This window comes from Sceloporus occidentalis, unplaced genomic scaffold (genome assembly GCF_023333645.1).
Source record: "Sceloporus occidentalis isolate IW3139 unplaced genomic scaffold, rSceOcc1.0.p SCAF_96, whole genome shotgun sequence".
Lineage (NCBI taxonomy): Eukaryota > Metazoa > Chordata > Lepidosauria > Squamata > Phrynosomatidae > Sceloporus > Sceloporus occidentalis.
The window spans coordinates 2,512,244-2,534,623 of record NW_028317076.1 but is presented as its reverse complement, the minus strand read 5'-3'; the positions used below and the strand labels follow the sequence as shown (position 1 = coordinate 2,534,623).

Sequence of the window (22,380 nt, the reverse complement as noted above, 5' to 3'; positions counted from 1 at the left end):
TCTAGTGCTCGCAGCATCCACTTATTCTTTTGAGTAGTATTTACATTTTTTTGGAGCTATATATTCTTGTATACTTTAGCGCTTGATCACTATATAAATTAACCAAAAAAAGCCCAAAATATTTAAATTATTGCCACCTCCCCCTGATAGCCTTCCCCACAATGCAAGAGTGGTCACCAAAATGAAGTTTTAAGCAAAACTAAAACAAAGCTAGCTGCTATGGCTATTATTTCCCACCCTTTCATTGCAGTTCTAGACAGTTAACACTGTGGTAACTAAGGGTAACATCATCCCTAGTACTGTTAAATGTTCAGACCACCATGTGAAATGCTGCCACAATTCATTGTATAGCCTGAGAGTCATGAAAAATGTTATTGCACTCTGATTACTATAGTCAATTCAAGCCTTCATCAAAGACCTTAGGAGCTCCTACAGATTCTAATTGAGACATGTGGCGAGTTGCTCAACTCGAGGTAAGCTTATAGCAAGGTATCACCTGCAATCTTTATGTCTCCAGTCTTAAACTGCAGATCGCCAACAGCTTTCAAAGTGATGTGATAGAACTCAAGCATCTGAAAATCTCATTTTGGAGAAGAAGAAAAAAAAACAACTTATTTTATTTATAAAATAAATAAAAGGCCATCATCACTCCAGAAACATCCCACCAAAAAGGTCCAGACACACACATACACAGGGAGAGTAATCTTTATCTGTGCTCGTAAATGATTTTAATCTATTTTAGGACATTTGAAGTCACTCATCTGAGGATTAGCTAAAGCTTTTAGATACTCTTTTTTTATGAGGGCTTTGGCTTTCTTGATTTGGTTTTTGAAGAGAGAGAAAAGCTACAAACACTGTAATAAACCCACAGCTGCACAGGGTTGAAAAGTGCCTGGAGGTGGCTTTATAGTGGAATAGTCTTTTGTGTGCTTCCTTCCTCTGTACATGCTGAGCAGTCATGTCACTGATAAGGCCGTTACTTAACTCACTTCTGATTAATTGAAAACAAAAAATACCACACACAATGATTTGTTGTCGCTATATTTTACTGGTCCAGAAAAATGACTAAAGACTGCGCTTAGAATCAGGAGGATGAAGATCCCAACAAAATAAAAAAAAAAACAAAAAAAAACTAAAAGCAAACGAACCACATAGCATCAATTCGTTAAGCACATCATCAACTGATAATTTGTTTTGCAAAGAAAAAGTGCAAACATTAACGTATACCAGTCATTATAAGAGGAACCGGTATCTATTATATTTTTGATATAACCCAATAACAAAACTAAGGTACTGTGGAAAAGCGTTTGAAATACTGTCCACTAGAGCTTCAATCCCTTACAAGGTGTGAAATGTTTATACATATGTCCCAGGCAATTTCATAACCAATGTATATATGAAAAGTCGTAACAATAAAGATAAATAGCTCTGCCTTGTCACATAATAGGAGTTGAGGTTGCTAACTCCGTAGTCCGGCAACGTAACTTCCACTAGCCCAAGTTACAGGTAAAATGCGATAGTCATACAACAGGCCCCTGTATTATCATAATTTAAAGAGAAGGTAAGCACTGTGCACATTTTTGTTGAAATAAATTAGAAATGTTTCTAGATTTTTTTTGGTAAAAAGGAATGCAGAGGGGATTCTTCCAGAACCCTGTGGTTTCCATGCTAGTGATGTGAATGGGATGCTAGCTAGCACAGAGCCAGGCTGCTATGAGATTCTGCTACATCTAACTGCACGGTCTTGAAGACTTCCTGTCATGCTCACTTTAACAAATACAAGAGTTGGTCATTATCAAACCCTTAGTTAGATAAATGCTTAGTAAAGATAAGGCAACAATTGCCTTCCGGGCCAGCCCAATATTGTTCTCAAAGAACCAGGCCCAGTCCAGCTCTGGCCGGCAGAAACACAGCAGGTCAAACACAATGTTATGCGACCTTGCGGTAAAAGCAAGGCTGCCAGAGAGAAAGCTGCAGGTGAGGGAGTGAGCAGGTGAGAGAGAAGGTAAAGGAGGGAGTATGTATGACTGTATGCATGTTGGAGTAAGAGTGTTTGTGTGTCAGCATGGATGTGTAAGCGCGTGTGAGCATGAATGTTCATATGTACTATGCATCCGTGAATATTTTTTTATCCTCAAACGTCTGAGATGTGTAGTTATGAAAATGAAAACAATATGAATCAAGATGCTGGTGCTGTATACATAAAATCCAATAGCAAAAACAATGGGTATTTGTTGCCAGAGACTGTTCATTTTTGCAACAGAACAGTCTAAGATTGCTGATAGATTACAGGGCTATCGTCACATAGGCTCGTGACTCCCACTATATGACACATATACATATCAAATGCATACATGACCTAATGAATAGGGTATGATGTCATACCCCATCTGTGTGTGCGCATCAGTGTAGTGAGTTAAGGACCCGTCTACTGAGAAGTGTGGGCATTTCATGCAGGATGTCTGGTGGGCCAAGACATCCTGAGCTAAGCTTCTGGATGATGATGCAGTTTATGTTGATTGCATATCTCTATTTTTGCAACCTATTTTCATCTGTTCTTAAATTTAAAAAATTGTTGTCCTATATCAGAATAAGCTAGTGTTATGTGGAGAAAAGGGAGCGGAGCTAGACATTTCTCACTACTTTATTAACACATCATGTTAATACGGATACTTACAGCACATATGCCCATGAGGAATGAGATACACATTTTTTCCACGCACGCATCGTAAAGCAATCTGTCAATGAATTAATGAAGCGCTGTAAAACCTGTGCCTTGGGTGACGTGACGGAACCTTTGATCAAAGATTGAATCGTTTGGGGCATCAAAGAAAATGTGCTAAGAAAGACTTTCCCGTGATGCAGATTTGTCCTTAGATAAACATCCTCTGTTAAGCAAGTCACCAGTAACTGCCAACGTGCCAAAGCTAATTTCACAAGTTGTTTTTAATGCCAAGACTACAAATGAAACATAAAAAAAGTCTTAACAGGAACATTTTTCAATAAGAAACAATGCATAGCAGCATACAAGAAGTAAGGCATGGTATCTACCATAAGAGATTATTGGGGAGGAAAGCTCCGTTGTGCATTGATATAGATTCTGTACCAATAGCTCTGTGTAAGCCACAGACACCGGTGGCTAATAATGACCAGTTTTTGTATAATGCAGCAGATGGCCCACAGGATCTTTGTGTTCACCTCACCGCTGGTATTCCTAGGAGAAAGAGCAGGAAGATGTGTTCACATGTGCCTTTTTGGCACAGACTCTCAACACCTGCTCGCTTGCCGGTCCACTGAATAAAATAACAAGAGCACTAAGTTATCACATAGCGATAAAACACCCTTAGTCAAGATACACTTTCTGCAAAGCCACCGACAATGAGAAAGAAGCAAGAAACGACTTCAGTTCCACTGAAAACTAGATCAAGACAAAGTAGTCTAGCCTCATGAATCACAAATCACAGCCAAAGACAACTTGAGTTGGATTGTTGGTAGGCATTGTTTTCAGTTACAAAGCTGTGGTCTGGCTCTTCAAAGCCAAGTCAAAACCTGGCCTGGCTCTGATTCAGCTGAGCCTCTGAAATCTTTGGGCTTGACCTGGCCCCTCGTAATCAAAAGACTTTAAATAAGGCATGTACTCTTTATCATATATTACATTATGTTTTACCATTTGAGATGCCTATACTGTTTAAGTTAATTTAATATTTTATTGTTGCCTTATGTATACATACACACACACACACACACACACACAATTTTCTTAGCAAGCGGTCCCACTACAAGGTATACATGTAATATATAAATTGGTGCAAGCGGTATCACTCGCAAATGTATACAGAAAACATTTTCTAATTAGCTAATGTATAAATGAAAATATACAATATATACACACAATGATCTACGGTGCATTCAAAAGTTACCCTCAAGTTAATATATAACTGTGTGAAAATCATTGAGTTTTGTTAGGAGCTCAGGATATATGCCCCCGGATGACTTTCTTCCGCCCAGAAATAGCTTGGAGGATTAGGCAAATCATATATATTATAGATTTTATATAATTTATATTGCTACATTGCAAAGTGGAGAAGCAAGAAAGGACAGATTTGCCCAGGTGATAGCTTGTTGTAGATGGGTTACTGGCATCCACATAATAGCGTATTCAAAAGTGGGCAGCTACAGCTCTGACACTGTGTGTCAAAGCTGTAGTTGCTACAGCAACTGGGCAGTCTATCATATTTAATCTTGTTAAATTACTTGGAAATTGTCTTACTGTATTCTAGGAAAAAATGCCATCTCAATGCGATTGCCCCTCGAACACAGGACCAAACAAATCAAGGCATAGATAACGCACTCCATTTTTGTGCTCTTAAAACAGAAGCAAAAAAGATCAGGGGCCACACTTGGGGTTTATGGGCACTAACATTGAAGCTGCATGTTCATAAATGATAAGAGTCCTCACTGAAGATCCTGCTTAGTAGACAGTAAGTGTGTCCAGTCGTTTTGGGATCTTCTTATCTTGAATGGAGTCTGAACCATGTTTCATCAGAAATGTTTATAGCGGATTATAGTCACACATTTTGCAGTCTCTACGGAGAGTACTCACATACAAAATTGATCAGAATAGGGTCTTTCCCCTCATAACTAATTCAATCCCGCAACTAGCAGTCTGTAGATACGGGACGAAAAATGAAAGCTACTTAACATTTAGTAATTTAGGAGTGATACCGTATTGGCTCAGATATAGGCCACCCCCGTGTATAGGCCACACCCTAAAAGGTTGGTGCTTTTTTAAAGAAAATTTTTTTTTTAATAGACATGCTGCCACTCTGTCCCCCCCCACCCGAGATATGCTGCCACTCTGTCCCTCCCTCCCGAGATATGCTGCCACTCTCCCCCACCCGAGATATGCTGCCACTCTCCCCCACCCGAGATATGCTGCCACTCTGTCCCTCCCCCCCGAGATATGCTGCCACTCTCCCCCACCCGAGATATGCTGCCACTCTCCCCCACCCGAGATATGCTGCCACTCTGTCCCTCCCCCCCGAGATATGCTGCCACTCTCCCCCACCCGAGATATGCTGCCACTCTGTCCCTCCCCCCCGAGATATGCTGCCACTCTCCCCCACCCGAGATATGCTGCCACTCTCCCCCACCCGAGATATGCTGCCACTCTGTCCCTCCCTCCCGAGATATGCTGCCACTCTGTCCCTCCCTCCCGAGATATGCTGCCACTCTCCCCCACCCGAGATATGCGGCCACTCTGTCCCTCCCTCCCGAGATATGCTGCCACTCTCCCCCACCCGAGATATGCGGCCACTCTGTCCCTCCCCCCCGAGATATGCTGCCACTCTCCCCCACCCGAGATATGCTGCCACTCTGCCCCCCCCCCGACTTACCAGAGCAGACTCCCGGGTGTCTTGCGGGGCCGGCGGGGGACATCTACGCAATACGCGTATACAACTTCCGGTGTCGGGACTCCGCGGATGTGCCGGCACCAGAAGTTGTATACGCGTATTGCGTAGGTGTCCCCCGCCGGCCCCCCAAGACACCCCGGAGTCTGCTTTGGTAAGTCTTGGGGGCAGAGGTAAAATGCATCGTGCGGACGGTCACCGGCTGCGGCGATGCGGGTAAACAACCCCCGCAGCCGGTGACCGTCTGCACGATGCGCTTAGACAATCTCCCGTGCCAGCACTCCCCCCGTGGGAAGTGCTGGCAGGGGAGGCTGTCTGAGCGTATCAGAGAGTAGGATACGGGTCCCCTGCACCGCTGCGGGGGATCTGTATCCTAACTGCATGTCCCGGGCGTCGGGCGCTAGACCCCGAATATAGGCCGCACCCCCACTTTAAAGACTTAAAGTGGGGGGAAAAAGTGCGGCCTATATTCGAGCCAATACGGTACGTAAAAGAATGTGTGTGTGTGGGGGGGGGGTTGGACGACATTAATTGGGCGAGTGCTTTCCTTCTCAGCCCTCGTTTACCTTGCCAGGAGGCAATAGGGCTTGAAAGGACAGACTGTTACAGCTCGCTGCTCCTGAGGCCGCAGCCAAATACATCCAGCTTAGGCCTACAAATGTAAATGAATGTTTCCTTGCAAATATTTTGTTTGCAAGCACGACTGGGCCCCATGGCACAACGTTCAGACTAAAACAGGGGAACGATAAAGATCTCCTCACCCCTAATCAAAAAAAGAAAGAGGGGGGGGGGAGTATAATTTTATATAGAAAACCGGCTGTGTGTAAAATCATGGGTTATATAGTTAAAGGCTTGTGGCAAACATGTAGCAGCTGCAAAGTGTTGCCTTTGAAACTCGCAATTCTAAAAGCTGGGGAAGTGATCTCACCTCAACTCCGACTTCCAGAAAACCTTCCAAATCACTTTCGTTTAATTTGGAAGTCTGAACGGATGGCTAATGAAAAGGAGGGGGGGGCTGTTTTAGGGCAGCTCTGTTCATTTGACAAATGTAGTTTTTTTGAGGCAGCACACATGCAGAATTTCCTTAAAGCCTGACAGGCTCGGGGCCTCCTCGCCTTGACTACTGCTCTTAATTTTTGCCTTAAGTAAGGTGCAATAGGTTATGATGTCAATCAGTGATTATTCTTAATTAATGGGAATTGAGTCGAGTCATTATTTGTGATAAATAAAGGCCTCTAGCATCCTCTTCCTCTAGTTATGACTTGATGCACTGAGAATGTCGGTGCTACAGAGCCCATCGCCCACGATGGTCGTCTTCAGTTTCATGAAGGCACTAACTGATTGAGAGTTGTTGTGTTATCCACTTCAACATCCACTTCCACTAATAGAACACACAATACGAGGACAAAGAAAGCGTAATCATTTGTAAAAGAGAAACACAGTCTGTTATGTCTCCCTAATAGTACAGCGAATAATATTTAGTCTTTTAATAGCAGAGAGAGCATGAAAATGATCAGGCAGGGCCTGAATTGGAGAAGCGCTGCGTAAACTGTTGGTGCCAGATATAAAAAAAAAAACAAAAAAAACAAAAAAAAAAAAAAAAGTTTAATACTAATCGGTGCGTCTTCCGTCATTCCATCTTGGTTGGTAATGTAGGAGTAATGTTTGGCATTCCCTACAATGGCTGCAGAGCAAGACACATGCAGGAAATTGTATATATTATACAAAAGAGTAAAGCAGATCTGGTTGTTCTCCTCGGATAACGCTCCCCGACAGGAGGCAATATCAGCAGGTTAAAAACTGCCACCTATAATTGAATTTGTAGTCATGATATGATCCATGCAAGACGTTTTATGTTCTAGGTGCATGATATAGCCATTAAATGCAGTTTAACAACACACCCGCGTCTGTTGCTCTGATACTCTGGGATGCCATCAGATACACGTAAACACAGAATATGAATGCATATTAGGAAACCAGATCTCCAACTAAAACAACAATATACAAGTTTACCAATTGTTCACAAATCAGTAATAAAGCATCAGCAGCGACAGATTATTTTTAATGGTCAAATGAAAAGGTCTACAATATTTAAAATCACAATAACCCAAATCCCGGTATATACAACAACTTCGCTACTTTAATAAAACAATACTCATACTCAAAACTCATTTGTTTCATTTTTCGCACAGGCCCAATCTGAACATGTAACTGGGTTGGAGACACTGACCAAAAAAAATTAATAAATCATGGCGATCTCTTAAACATGAAGAGGAACTATACCAGGCATCAAAAAGAAAGAAAATAGAACAGAGAAACCAAAATGCAATTTGCTTTGACTTGTGATTTCCATTTCAATGTACATCGATTCCCACTGTGTAGGAAGCATTTACTTATCAGCATGTAGGCCACTTACACCATGGGGAAAAGAAAGGAGCCCAGGACAATGCATTGTAGCACACATTCGGATTCTAGAGACACTACCCGCTCGCTCAGCGGCATAAATAGATTTTGTCTTTGTTTGTCCTTTCCCCAAAACCTTTCATAGTATCGTTTGTTCACTCCTTTTTTTCCCCTCCCGCAATGAATTTTATTAGCTATGCTGCACAAGATGAAACAGAAAAGCACATGTCGTTTAATGGAAGTAAGTAGATTGTGTGCATCGTCCTGCAGAGCGTCTCAGAAATAAAAGGCTTGCTGTATAATAACCCATTTTACAGGTCAAATTGCATATTACTACTACATGTACTGGGAGGGCCGCTCTGGGCACTCTTCATGTTCAAAGAACGTTTTATCAAAATTACTAATTTATTATATCTACGGTATCCAATTATAAGGTCCAGAAGTTTACTGCGGTTCACTGCCTCTGGATATATTAACATACACATTAAGGTGTACTTCAAACGTGCAACATATTAACTACTAGCTAACCAATATAGATTTTTGATTCCGGATATTTCTACTGTATGGATAACAGATCCAGCTAAGGAACAGAACGTGAACGAACATTTCCAGAGCATCAAGGGACAGACAGCCTATGAAGGGTCATTTTATATATAACTCTTCATCTGCTGCCCCAACGTGCCAGTTCCTCCACTTACTCCCATAACCTACATAATTAAATGTAAACCCCTTAACAAGACTGCACCCAAAATATATCTGCTCTTCCTGCCACATGTGTGTCTCTTCAACCATTATCATTTCTTCCCACTTGTGATTCATGGATCTTAGATGCTCTGAAATTCTCCACCTTGGTCTATGAGACTCTTCACTACATATTTACAGCTTTAAAGGCTCCCTAAAAAAACCCCCAAAAAAACAAAAAAACACCTATTCAGAAAAGCTTACACCCTAACACTGAAAAGAAACCATCCATCCTCCTCACCTTCTAGATCTCCACATCATCTTTACCAAAGTAGTCCTTTTTTCTGCCTAATTCCCACCCAACCTCCAAACGGATTGTAAGCTTGCAAAAGCAAGGCCCTTTTCCCTTTTTGTACCAGTATGTCTTACTGTGTAACTCAGCAAGCCTAATACACAAGTGGATAGACAAACAAAGGAAAGGAGTTACAGCACCCAAGGGGTCTGCAGGCTAATAGAGGGTAAAATGTGTGTACGAATAATAATATATGGTCTACGTTGGATACATTAGGATTACGGTGGGAGTCTAGGCATAGATGTTCTTTTTCATTTTCGTAATGTTTCATGTTAAGACTCCCTAGTGTAATAGCACTATGGCACCTGGAATGTAATATAGAATGCTTGGTTGCTCGTGGTCTTTGGTGTGGACTGATATTTAGCTCTAGAAGGTCTTGCTTTATCCAAACAACATGGGTACACCCAACAAGGTGGCTTGGGATCCTGTTGTCAGGAAGTCCATCGATAGGGCAGCTCTCATACAACTGTACTCAAGTCAGTAACTTCTTGTGTAGCGTATTACGAACAGAAAAGGGCTCCTGCCCTCTGACTTATTTATTCAAATACACGCAACAACAAAAACTGTTACCAAATGAGCATCTGAAGGAATGAATGCATATTGCAGCTGGCGGCTAACATCTTTAAGCACATTAGCATGACAAAAAAATGACATCCCTGGAAGATTCCATGGCGGAGACAATTAATCTTCAGCGTAATAATGACAATTTAAAGACTTCGGAGATGGATTTCTCGGGTGCCTCAAAGAAAGCAGGGACCGGTGTGTCTGATGCCGGCATAACCCCAACAAGTAGCGTATGGCGTACGCTGACCTTTTTTTAAAAAAGACACAGTTGTTGTCAGAACAAGGCAGAGATAACGGATATGGACAAAAGTGACAAAAGCAAGCGAGTGAATTGTTCTCTCTCCCTCCCTTCAGCTCTGCTGCACTTTGATGTATGACAGCTTGGATCAGCAGCACATTAATAATGCTCAATTTAAAAATAATTTCCTCCTGATAAACCGTACACAAGGCAGGGAGCGCCGCTGATTGTTATGCTTGCGGATACTAACGTTCGCTTAATGAAAATCCGCTTGTTTGGTTAAATACCCGTCTCCAAACGACACAGAAACCTCGGTAAAGCACGTGACGAGCTGCCGGTAACGGTCAGCAATACGCTAGAGCTGAAGGCTGACAAGAACAATAAATGCATAGCGATTAAGAGCTTAGCACCTTGTCACCCTGTGACGTGAACATTTGTCATATGCTGTAAAATTATACAATTATTGTTTTTCTGTATATGTTATACGCTTTGTAAGAGTTGGAAAAATAATGCAGTTTTAATGGGCCGATACGTATAAAAGGGTAAAAAGTTATTTTTAATGTGATTTTCTTCAAAAGCGATATTTCTTGCAATTACTTTGTTCCAATGACAGTTGGCTAGCAGAGAATACTACACTATCTCCTTCACAACGTGCAAACATTTCAGGTATGCGAACCACCTCAATCCTTTATGTTCCTTTGCAGGTGTCTGCTGCCTCAGGGGGCTGAGATTTAAGTCTAAAATCCCTTAGAGCTCCCTGGGGTTTCAGGATGATGTGTCCATGGCTCTGGCTATCTGAGGGTGTGTGAATGCTGTTATTTATTAAGAGAGGGAAAAAGGAGATATATATATATATATATATATAGGTGAGTTTAGTGTAATGTAAAGAATAGGGGTATGTCATCCAATTGAATTCACTCTAAACATAAAAACCTACACGTGTGGGGTAATGGGGCCATCATTTTAAATAAACTTTTCGGCAGCGGCACCTACGCTGTTAAGAAAAACGACAAAGGCTGTGCAAACCATTGGGGTGATCTTAATAAAATAAACTGGTATGTACTTTTTAATGGTTTTATCCATACACAACTGCAGGATAAAAGAAAATGCTGTTCATAACATTGGCTCAGCTTGTGTTACTTAAAGGGACACTCGGCTATCATTTGCATGTTAATGCATGTGAGAACCAAGTGTCCCCTTTTGGCGAGTGTCCACATTGCAAATTCTGCAGAATCTTCTCCTATGCATTTGTCATTCCCCGTGTGCAAGCCCCTAGGCTTCCAGGTGCTATTAAAGTACTTTAATATGCATTCTTCATTAGTGAGGCTGCCCGGGACACACACAGTATATAAATACATCGATACACACAGGTAGAATTCTGATCGTGCCGGCAAAGACCGGCCAAGCTCTGGGTGCCTGTTGAGTATGCGATCCAGCGGGTTCTAAAGGGAACAAGCTAACTAAACAAGTAGCGGGTAAGGAAAGTCAATATATACATTGCTGTCTGAGGTGCTGTTTATTACGCCATCAATATAAAAGGCAATGTTTTGGTCACTATGGGGAGCATTGTTCAGGCTTTGTGAAAGTAGTAAAGAATGTGGATGCAGAGCAGGACAGAAATGGGTTTAAGACTCTGTAGGAGCGAACACAATCCGGCTCAAACTCCTGCTCGGCTACAGTAATTTGCTATTATGTGTCATACTTCAGACACATCCTGGCTTGCCTTTTAAATTTAAACTCACACTGGTGTGGTGCAAATCTAATATTTGACGTAAAAAGTGTAAAAAACAAAAATATATCTAAAAAACAGGCTCCTTGTAATTTAAACTCTCACAGAATGATAGCCAAACTTGTGTATCCTAAAAGCCAGAGCTGGGTTACCTGTTACTGACTTGAATCAGAAATAAAAATGTATGATCACTTCATTGCTTCAAATCAGATTTAAAAAAAAACAACCCTTATTTTAATGATTAAAATATTAAACATTTCTCAAGGTCACTGAATTCATACAATCAGATTTAAAATGAAACCATGCTTGAACTCTCCAGACGACCTCTCAGGTCAGCTATTTGGAAACACTAACCAATTTTAATAAAATAATAAAAAAAAAAACCTTTGTTGTCATCGCCTTGGGCTCAATTATTTCAAACAAACTTATAAACGGAAAAAGTACACATTCAGTTCATACTTACTTAGTACATGACCATACATTATGCCAGAAAGCATACTTCAGATGGAACTACATAAACTATACTCTGACTCGATACATCTGTCCTTTTTTTAACTTTTAGGTTACGCGTTTGAAAAGCCACGGATTGCGTAAAGAAATATATTGCCTCGCTGTCTTATAGGTATTGTCAATGCACAGGGGGTAAAACAAAAAAGATCCAGTGTACAGGATTGTATGTAAAAAGGTCAAAGACATTCACTCAACCGTAACTCAATTTTGTTTTATGGCTCCTCTTTTAAAAAAAGAATTTGAACATTATACGCCCCCCCCTTTGAAATATGCATGCAGTCATGTCTGGGGAGAATGTCTCCATACAGTATTGGCTAATAGAAAATGTAGGCTTAGGCTTCCAAGTGAACTATATATATATATATATATATATATATATATATATATATATATATATTATATATATATACACATACATATATATATATATATACATACATATACACACACACACACACACATATATATATATATATATACACACATATATATATATATATTAGGGCTGCAACTAACGATTATTTTAATAATCGATTAGTTGGCCGATTATTTTTTCGATTAATCGGATAAAAAAAAACAATATGCAAATTTTTTGTTTATTTAAAATAATTTAATGAACTGGATGTTAAAAAACAACTTAAAATTTACATTAACATTCTTATTTTGTTATGATGTAATAAAAAAACAATATTTTCAAAGTACAAAAACCCAAACACAATATTTATGAAACAAAATAACCCCAAACATTCTGAAAAGAGGTGGACTATTACTGTTCAAGAAACTTTGCACCCGGCACTTTGCACCCGGCACTTTGCACCCGGCACTTTGCACCAGCCCTGGCACTTTGCACCCAGAACTTTGCACCCAGCCCTGGCACTTTGCACCCAGAACTTTGCACCCAGAACTTTGCACCCAGCCTTGGCACTTTGCACCCAGCCCTGGCACTTTGCACCCAGCCCTGGCACTTTGCACCCAGCACTTTGCACCCAGCCCTGGCACTTTGCACCCAGAACTTTGCACCCAGCCCTGGCACTTTGCACCCAGCACTTTGCACCCGGCACTTTGCACCCAGCCCTGGCACTTTGCACCCAGAACTTTGCACCCAGCCCTTTGCACCCAGCCCTGGCACTTTGCACCCAGCACTTTGCACTGTGCCCCTGCACCCAGTCTCCAACTCTGCCCTGCACCCAGCCCTGCCCCCACATTCTGCCCTGCCCCCACACTCACACCCTGCACCCACTCTGCTCTGCACCCACACTCACACTCTGCCCTGCACCCAGTCTCCAACTCTGCCCTGCACCCCCACCCCCACTCTGCCCTGCACCCAGTCTCCTGCCCTGCCCCCACACTCACACCCTGCCCTGCATCCCCACCCCCACCCTGCCCTGCACTCAGTCTCCTACCCTGGCCTGCCCCCCCACCCCCACTCTGCCCTGCATCCCCTGAAACCCCACCCCCACCCCCGCGAATCGCTCTGTGCGAATGGAGCCACTCGCACAGAGCGAACCGCAACTAAAAGAAGGCGCGTGTAGCGGAAGCGGGGAACGCTCGCGGAGGTAAGTAAAAGGAGCCGAGTGCGCCAACAACGAATCGATCACTCGATTAATCGATAACGGAAATCGTCGACAACGATTTCCGTTATCGATTATTATCGATTCGTTGTTTCAGCCCTAATATATATATATATATATATATATATATATACACACACACACACACATACACACACACACGCATCCTCATTAGTGAAATTGATAGACACAAGATACATATGATGGAAACGGCAAGGCCGTGTGGGGACATAGAATGCATAGAATAATGAAACAGCAGTGGTAGCGTTATAATGCATGATAATCCCTTTTGCCCATAGTAAACTGAAACCTCTGCTTCCAGAAACTTTTGTTTTTTGCAAGCACTAGTAATTTTAACATGACTTACTCTTATAAATCCAATGATCCCTTTTAAAGTGTTTCCCATCCACTTACTCTGTTATGTCACCACTCTCAATGCTTGCAGTAGTACAAGGCCAAGTCTGTTCCTCTCCCATGCCAAACGCACTAACGTGAGGAGCAGAAGCAGCTTCGTGGAAGTGGGAGTAGAAAACTCCCACACGTGTAATCATTTTATGAGAGAAATAGACTGGGATTGCATGAATGTGCCCTTACATCAGGGCGATGGTGGATTCCTTATTGGAAAAGTCTTAAATATTGAAATCTGAAAATGATAAATCTAAGAAGAGTTGTAAGAATCATTTGTCCATGCACGACATTAAAGGGACAGCTTAGTGTGCCTTGCAAGTCTATGAAAGTACCTGAGGAAGTATAGCACGAAACGCGTCGTACGTGGCGACGGAGGACGTGATGATTGCTATTTGTGGATGAACGCGAGACGCCGTGATTTTGAGAACTGCCGCTACTCCAATTATTATTATTTTATTTTTTTATATATATTAAAGTATAAAATTTTTCATATCACCCTCGCCTCCGGATCTGTGCTGAGATTACAAAGTTTGGATATAAAAAAACAAAATCTAACGGTGGAGAGTGAAATCTACCCGGGAGACGAATAACCCCTCCCGCTCATCCCTTTGCGCCATCTATAGGCTTGAGTAAGCCCCACCAAATGTAAGGGTTCAATTTGCCTACCAGATATATATACACATTTGTCGTGATGAATTACACTATGATGTCTTTTTCTTTTTTTCTTGTTTTATGATTGAATTCTACATACTGCTCAGATCTCTTTGAAGCTACATTGAATTGGTATTATTTATATTATCTACACTCACTTGGTGTGGGGGGCGCGGTCACCTATATATGTTTTCTATGAAAGTACTCGCTTACTTGAGGCAGAAGCTGCAGCCCTGCAGCTCCCCTCCTCGTTTCTGGTCCAACAATTCTTGACACTGATTCGCTGCTTGAAGCAGCCAATCGCGGTAGGAGGTTTAATCAAACCTCAACACACAGCATTTGCAGTTTGACTGAACACATCTCCTGCACAGAAAATAGCTTTTGCAAGGGAGACCCAGTGAAAATGTAAAAAGGGACCGAACACCATATCGTTTACAGAGCATGTGTATACATGGAGTGACCCGCCAATTAAATATTGCTTTATATAAATGTCAGTGTGATAAAAAATAAAAAAAAGAATAGGCATGCTTAACGCCACAATATTGTGATTTTTAAATCTCACAGGCCTCCTCAGTCTGTGCTAAATTTCTCTAAACGTTCCACTAACTGAAAATTATAACGTCTACAAAGGAAATGCCTCCCACAGAAGTAGAACCTTAACCACAAACAGCACTTAAGGCTGATTTTCTCAGACTAGCTCCCAATCAGCCAAGGAACTAGTCACATACGCGGGACTGCTATAAGAACGGGTATTAAAAGATAAAAAAGTAAACAAGTCATTTTTAATCAGGTTATGTCAGCTTCAAAATAAAAGAGAATTAGTCATCGAAACGTGAATGTATCCAGTGTCGTTGAAACACCGAAAGTCAACGTTTTTATGTTTCTGTTAAAGGAGATCAAACCTTTCACCCCTAGGCATGTCTGGCTATAATCCGGCCAGTATGTGGCCTTACTCAATTTAACAGGCCTTCAGTGACCGCTTCTAAAAGGCACCTTTCTAATTATTTCATACAAAAAGGTTTGTATTATAATACGGATACATTTTAAAAGCCCCGTGAAGAAGTGTTCCGGTGGATTTCAACATGCAATGAACTTCAAAATCAGAAAGAAAGAATGTTTCTGCTTCTCATCAAGATGGCAACCGAGGCTTATGGAGCGCCCTCTTTCAAGGCAGCATGGTGTCAAATGACGTTTCTAAAAAATATTTTACATTCGGAACAGAATTCAGCTTCACGGACAAACTTTATGATATTCCAGAACTCCAGAAAGCTATTGCATTTTAGAGTACGGAAGCCCTGACACGGCAGATAAAGCATTCCTCCGACTAATAAAACTTCTATTATAGAAATGTTTTTATTTTTGAAAAGAGAAAAAAAACTCTTTGAAAACCAGTGTTTCCCTGGTCTACTTGTTTAGCAGAGCAGTCCCTGCTGCGATAAAAGACATCATTACAGCCGTGTGAAGTGATGGACTACACACTTCACCACATGTAGTAATTGGCGATGGTGAGAAGTCTGATCTAGACACTTTTGTATTCTTGGGGTCTGGCTGCAGTGAAATCAAAGCTACCTTATCAAAAGGAGCCCAGTGTGGGATAAGGGCAGCCCAATCCAAGAATAACCTGGCTTTTTGTTTTGCAAAACTTTATTGTTCATGATAAACACAAATTGCACTGCGCAGGGAGTAGAACATAACATCTAAGCTAAACGTTCTCATGTGTATGGAATATTTCTAGAAGGGATTTGGGGGTACATTAGCGATTCTTGAAGCGAACAGCAAAATAAACGGTCATATTAGAGGTACTCCATCGACAAGCAATTGGTATGTGGGGTACTTGATTGGGCGAAATTGCTACTAGGGGACCACTAAAAACAGCAACATCTACTTGGTGTACTTGTCTTCTGTAAATATTAATTACATTTAAGTTTAGATACAATTATATACTATACCAACAAGGGTAACAACCTACAGGAAACAAATTTGATACAATACTGTACTCTAGCTGACTCACTTATCCTGTAGTATTACAAATAACTGCATAAGGTGGGTTTTTTTAACCGAAGAGGGCCATTGCGTTGTCCCCTGTCAAAATGGGTTTCTATAATGACATGCAGAACACTTAGTAATTAGGAAACTAGGTCGGTTTTACAGACAGGGTTCTACAGACTTTATTTTTTCTTCCCAGGGAGCAGATTCTTGTGGTTTCATCTCAGCAGGGGGGATGCTTTCTTTTTTTCTAGAATCCTGCGGAGTTCACTTCTGCTCACATCGTGCACTAAGTCAGTATTAGATCTAATGAGATACCGATACAGCCCAGCTCTGCAGATAATCATAGGTAAGTGCTGATGTTAGACTATTTCTATTACAGGAAAGCACTTATACAATAATTGGAGCGCCATTATAGATTTTAAGTAGGCTGAAAGAAGGACCTCCTTGTTGCCTTTTGCCTAGCGAGATACCAACTGGACGAGGCACATGAAGGTGTTAACATACATCTGGGTTTGTTGGTTCCCTCGTACAGCGGAAACGTGCCTCACATTTGGTCCCAGACTGATAACTCAATGGAGATGTTTCCTCTGGCGCAAGTTTTAATGTATGGCTGAGGGAGTGAGGTTACGGGCACTTATCATGGTAAAGTTGTTAGGGCTTTTGAACTATACATCTACTAATTGTATGACAATAGAGTTGGACATGTTGTTATCACTTGACATTTACATAATCCCAGACTATCCTGTTTTAAGCAAGACAGTCCTGAATTTCAGACATTGTCTTGCTGCCCAAGGATATCCTCTGACCAGCTAGCTAATAAGTGAAGTTGCGGAACAAATATCAACAGCAGCTCCCACGTGGCCACCCTGGCTATTTATTAAAGCAAAGCGCCATGCTATGTCAACTTATCCTGGCATTATGCTTCAATACATTGTGAGATGGTTTGAGGGGTAATGTAGATGGATGCTCTTTAACCCGGCTCTGCCTCTACTACTACTACGTACATCTGTTAACTGTACAAATATACATACAAACAAATGGAATTAACATATTCACGAGAACGTGCCAATTTCAGCTTGTCAAAGCCTTCATAGGATTGGTTGCAAAAGCAACTGGGGGAGCTGGAATTCTATAGTCCAAGTCAAGATTGTGAGCAGGGCTCTCTCCATCTAATGTATCGGTTTGTCTTAATCTGTCATTTCTCGTTTTGTCATACCCCTTGAATATATGTAGTGTATGAAGCGCTGCGTAAACTGTTGGCGCTATATAAATAAAATAATAACAACCATATTCATAATCTTTAAAATATAACAAATTACACTACTGTGTTACATGCCATTTACTCTTTTTTCTTTGTGATAAAAATACAAAAATGAAGACTGACAAGTTTAAAGTTCATGTTACTGACCAACACACGGAACCTATGAACAACGTTCCCATGTATGTGGAAAATAAAGCATTGAAACATTTGGCAATTAAAAGAAAAACGAAGGTTAAAAAGTGCATTTTCTTGTGCATCCGTTAGCCATGTGACACTAATCTACTAAACTAGGACTTGTGAAGGTCTGAAATGATTAGGAGATTTGGAGGGTGTCTATCTGGCGCTCATTACTGTAATTTCACGAGTGCTGGAAATCTGAAATGAATGAGAGAAAAGCGAGTGGCATGTTCTCACTGAATAGGAAAGGTTGGGAGTCATGTGTAATTAGAATATGACAAGGTCTCCGCAGGGCCATGTTAGCTGGCAAACTTCCCAGCACTTGTCACATCGTGGAAACACACAGAGCGCTCAAGAAAAAAAATCATTATGCAAACAATGGGCGCTTTTTATTATTATTATTTATTTTTAAAGATCAATGTATTTTCCATTCTAAAAATCTCACACAAAAAAACCCAAAAAACTCCCGCTAGATATCACATTGGTGCGTCTTAGAGGCAAGCGTGTATTTCCAGTCGTGGAACCAGTCTCACTCCACCTAGCAACAATTTCCATGTCTGCTTGCCATTAAATTCCCTCAAGACGAGAAAATAAAGTCGCTGGAGGGAATAAACTACGCAGTTCGTGACAAAGGTGTTCGGCTTTAGGAGACATGCTCTGCATCAAACACAAACGCTTATTATATATAATATTATATACACAGGCGGCGTGACGCAACATTGCCCCGCAAAACAGTCTCATGCCAAACACAGGGCAGCACTCAAAACCATACCCCTTAAATGCTGCCTGTTGGGAAGGGGCTGTTCATGGCAACTGCATATATGAAAGGGTTTCTTTTATGAAAATAAAATGTGCTCGACACGGCTGTGATATATTCCCCATCAAGAATGACTCACAGAAGCGTCACACGTCCTCTTAGATCTCCCCTTACGCGTGAATCTGCTAGTACCGGAATACATCTGTGAAGAGTCAGCAGTTTTCCTTTTTTAGTGTGCATAGGCGTAATACCCATATAAAGGGATGGGAAATGCTAGTGTAATAGTCATCAAAAGCGCTCTGAAAGGTCTGTGTTTGTCAGCCAATTGCTTATCACTTGGGTCACAACAGTATTATTTTGGACGTCTCTGGGAAGAGTTTCCCATCGCCAACATTGAAATGAGCCGTTTCTAAACCTGTATTAGCTAGTAAATGTTTACAGACTAAGATACTCACGGCACATTTCGAAACAAAAATCACACAAATCTCCCTCCTGAGGCTTTCACCCTTGGTAAATAACAGTGAGAACACACAACACGTTAAGGGACACGCAGGGCTGTGACACACGGAATAAGATCTTTGGCATCTTACAATCCTAACTACATCTCGCACTGCCCTGCAGCTACTGGCAATGCATAAATGATCTTAAATCACACAGCAATGCAGAATATGTTACTAGAGACGAGACAAACGGTTGGAAATACCCAGTTTGCTCTAAAGCCTAGACGGTAGTTCTCTGTTGCAACAAGAATTCAAGACCACTCGCAGGTGACCGTTATTCCCATACATCAGGAGACTGGATTTACTAAATTATGATGAGTCTGGTAGGCAATTGCTAGATCTTGTATAAAGAAACCATTAATTCAACCGTAGGACGGATTGTAGGAGCACTATTTCCATAATCCATTAATGGGAATTTCGCATTGCGACAGAAACCATAAAGGTCTCATGCCCAATAATATGTATTTATTATCAGGAGAAGAATGACGCTTGTCTCCCACTGCATAATACGCAGGGAAAACAATGGGTTCTTTACAATAGAAAAAGTGTTAACAATTGAAGCAATCTACATTTATATTCCAAAAACGTAATTTCAGATATATTACAGGATAACATTGGAGGGACATTACATTACCACAGAGAGAGAATAATCAGTTACAGAGCACATCAACGGAGTTAAATTCTACATTAAACAATATAGTGCTAACCTATGCATTATTGAACACTGAGATGGCACACATATATCTAGTAAATGTACAAAACAGTACGAACAGGCATAAATCATAGGAATCAATCTTAAATCGCCAGAAATAAGATTAGGCTGGAGCAACAGAAATATATACAAACCATTGCAAGACTAATGCATTTCCTGAAGAGTCACACAAACGGGGACTCAGTGAGATCTATTTAAACAGAAAGTCAAATCAAAGGGTGAAATATGCAGTGCATACATTCAACCAGGACAGGAGGTCTGTCTGTCTGTCTGTTGAAAGTGTGGAAAGTAAACATTCGACCGCTCCACAGTCCCATATGTGAGCTGTAAATGCCTTCATCAAGCTATTTTACACAGTTTAGACACGCAATCACGGCTGATGCGTTAATGCACTCATCCGACGCAGGCCAGGAGAAGAAGAAAGTTGGGATACAGCCAGACGGCACAAGATTTTCCATGACTTTGCCTAAATTCTCACAAAAACAACACATAAAAAAAACTAGGCAACATCGCAGAGTAGTACTTCATAACGCACCCAACTAAGGAGCCAATTCCATGAAGAGTCAAAGCTGTATTTCCATTGTAATATCATGATTTTTTATAACACACTTCATTCACTGTAAAAAGCAACAGTGGACATATGATAGGATATTCAGGAAACGCACGCGATATGCAAGTGACAGCATAATGCAGAATATAAAACCATTAATTCCTTTGAAATTGGAGTCCATGAAAATGTACAACATGCATACATAGCTAGTGATTGGAACAGAAACATGACAAATTTTAAACCAGATTTAAGCACTGGTGGCCAAATTCATTTCCTTTAGATATTTTATCAATAACTGAATATAAAGAAGCAAAGCTAGCACTCTATATAAACTTAGGAATAGTGCATACAATTAAAATGGCCGATAGAAAGCCAACAGAAGCCAAAGTAATAACTTGAAAGAAAACATTTAACACCAAAAGAAAAAATATGCAGAAGAGCTCAGTTGCTGGATTATTACAGTCCTACAGATAATAGTTTGATCTAGTTTGAGGAGTGATGCATTGGCACACAACAGGACATACATTTACCTCGTTTGGGCCTTGGGAAGCTCTCATGCAAGTGAAACACAACTTTCTCCACAAAGTGCTGAATGTTACTGTGCTCCGGTCCTCGGACGAATACCATCCAATCGTGGGTAAATCCTTCGAGCGTCGGCTTCTTTCTAACCTGAGCCCGATGACCCAGCTCAAGCTTAACTTGAACAGCACACTGTAATTGAAAGGACAACAATATGAACACGCTATAATTTAAATGAAGACGCATAGAATATTTTAATCATCGGTACCAAAATCAAGTTTGTAACATAGAATGATGGTCCTACGCGTGGACCTGAGAGAAAACACACATCACGGACACTGGAGATCACAAACATGCACACGTGTCACTACATCTTTTCACAAACCAAAAGCTTTTGTGTAAGCGCATCTCCGGTACTTTCCATCCGACTCGCACAACAGACGGTGGCCTTATACAAACAGTACCCTCACCGACTTCAGTGACCTGTGGAGAATACTACTCACGTAAACATGTCCTACGGTAACTGCTTCTATACGGTAAGGCTTCAGCGGATGCTTTTAGTTTCAATGTACTAATTTAAACTCAAAAGAGGCTTCCCTCGAATCAGTCAACGGGAACTGAAAATAGGAAAGCATGTTTAAGGTAGTGATGCTCGTTGCCGGGAGTTTGAGTTAAGGGAGGGGATGGTGAATAGATCCATTACTGCTCTACTAACGCTGATGGGCAAATGCCAATACCTATATACCTGCTATCAACTAAATCTGTCTTGGTATGAGCCGCCAGACAAATGGTGTCTGACTAGCTAGGTATGATCTTTCTAATAATAAATACAAAACCAGAGGAGAACACATATGTGAGCAAGGTCTGCTCTGCGTAACACATAACATTTCTTTGGTACTATGATCACAGACCTCCTGGTGGGTTAGCGCCCAAGCTATGTTTTTGTTACTGGTGCTAGCCATTGGGAGGATGTTAATGCCCTAGCTGGGTGTTATCCTTGTTTTCATTATGGTTCAATAGAAGCCTCGGGGTATGAAACAATTGTCCATTCTTCCTCTTAGCCCCGCTTTCTACGCTCCTACGAAGAGGCAATTGTGATTAAGACCTAACAAAAAGCGCACCTTAAATACACAACCCTAACAGCGCTCGGCAAGCAGAGCAAGCCGAAAGCAAACACACCATTAATAGATGAAATAAATGTCACCCAGATACTGGAACGTTACCTGCACAGATTTAACACTCCATATTAACCCTGGGTGGATAGGATTAAACTGCAATACTGCCCACAAAGATCACAACCCCTAGCACTACAATCCCTATCAAGCTGAAAGCAAATTTGGTAAAGATGATAGCTTTATTGGCTATAACTGCCGTGTAATGGGTTGCCAGCTTTCGAG

At 41.2% G+C, this 22,380-nt stretch overlaps 1 protein-coding gene across 1 annotated transcript in view; it reads right to left on the bottom strand.

Annotated features, from left to right (window-relative positions):
• The window catches only part of LOC149284271 (protein AF-9-like), a 92,823-nt gene that overhangs the window by 67,513 nt on the left and 2,930 nt on the right, over nucleotides 1–22,380 (bottom strand). The window contains exon 2 of the mRNA XM_089496944.1: nucleotides 20,995–21,175. Within this exon, the coding sequence (XP_089353070.1) occupies nucleotides 20,995–21,175 (181 nt within the window). The remainder of the gene's footprint in view (nucleotides 1–20,994; nucleotides 21,176–22,380) is intronic.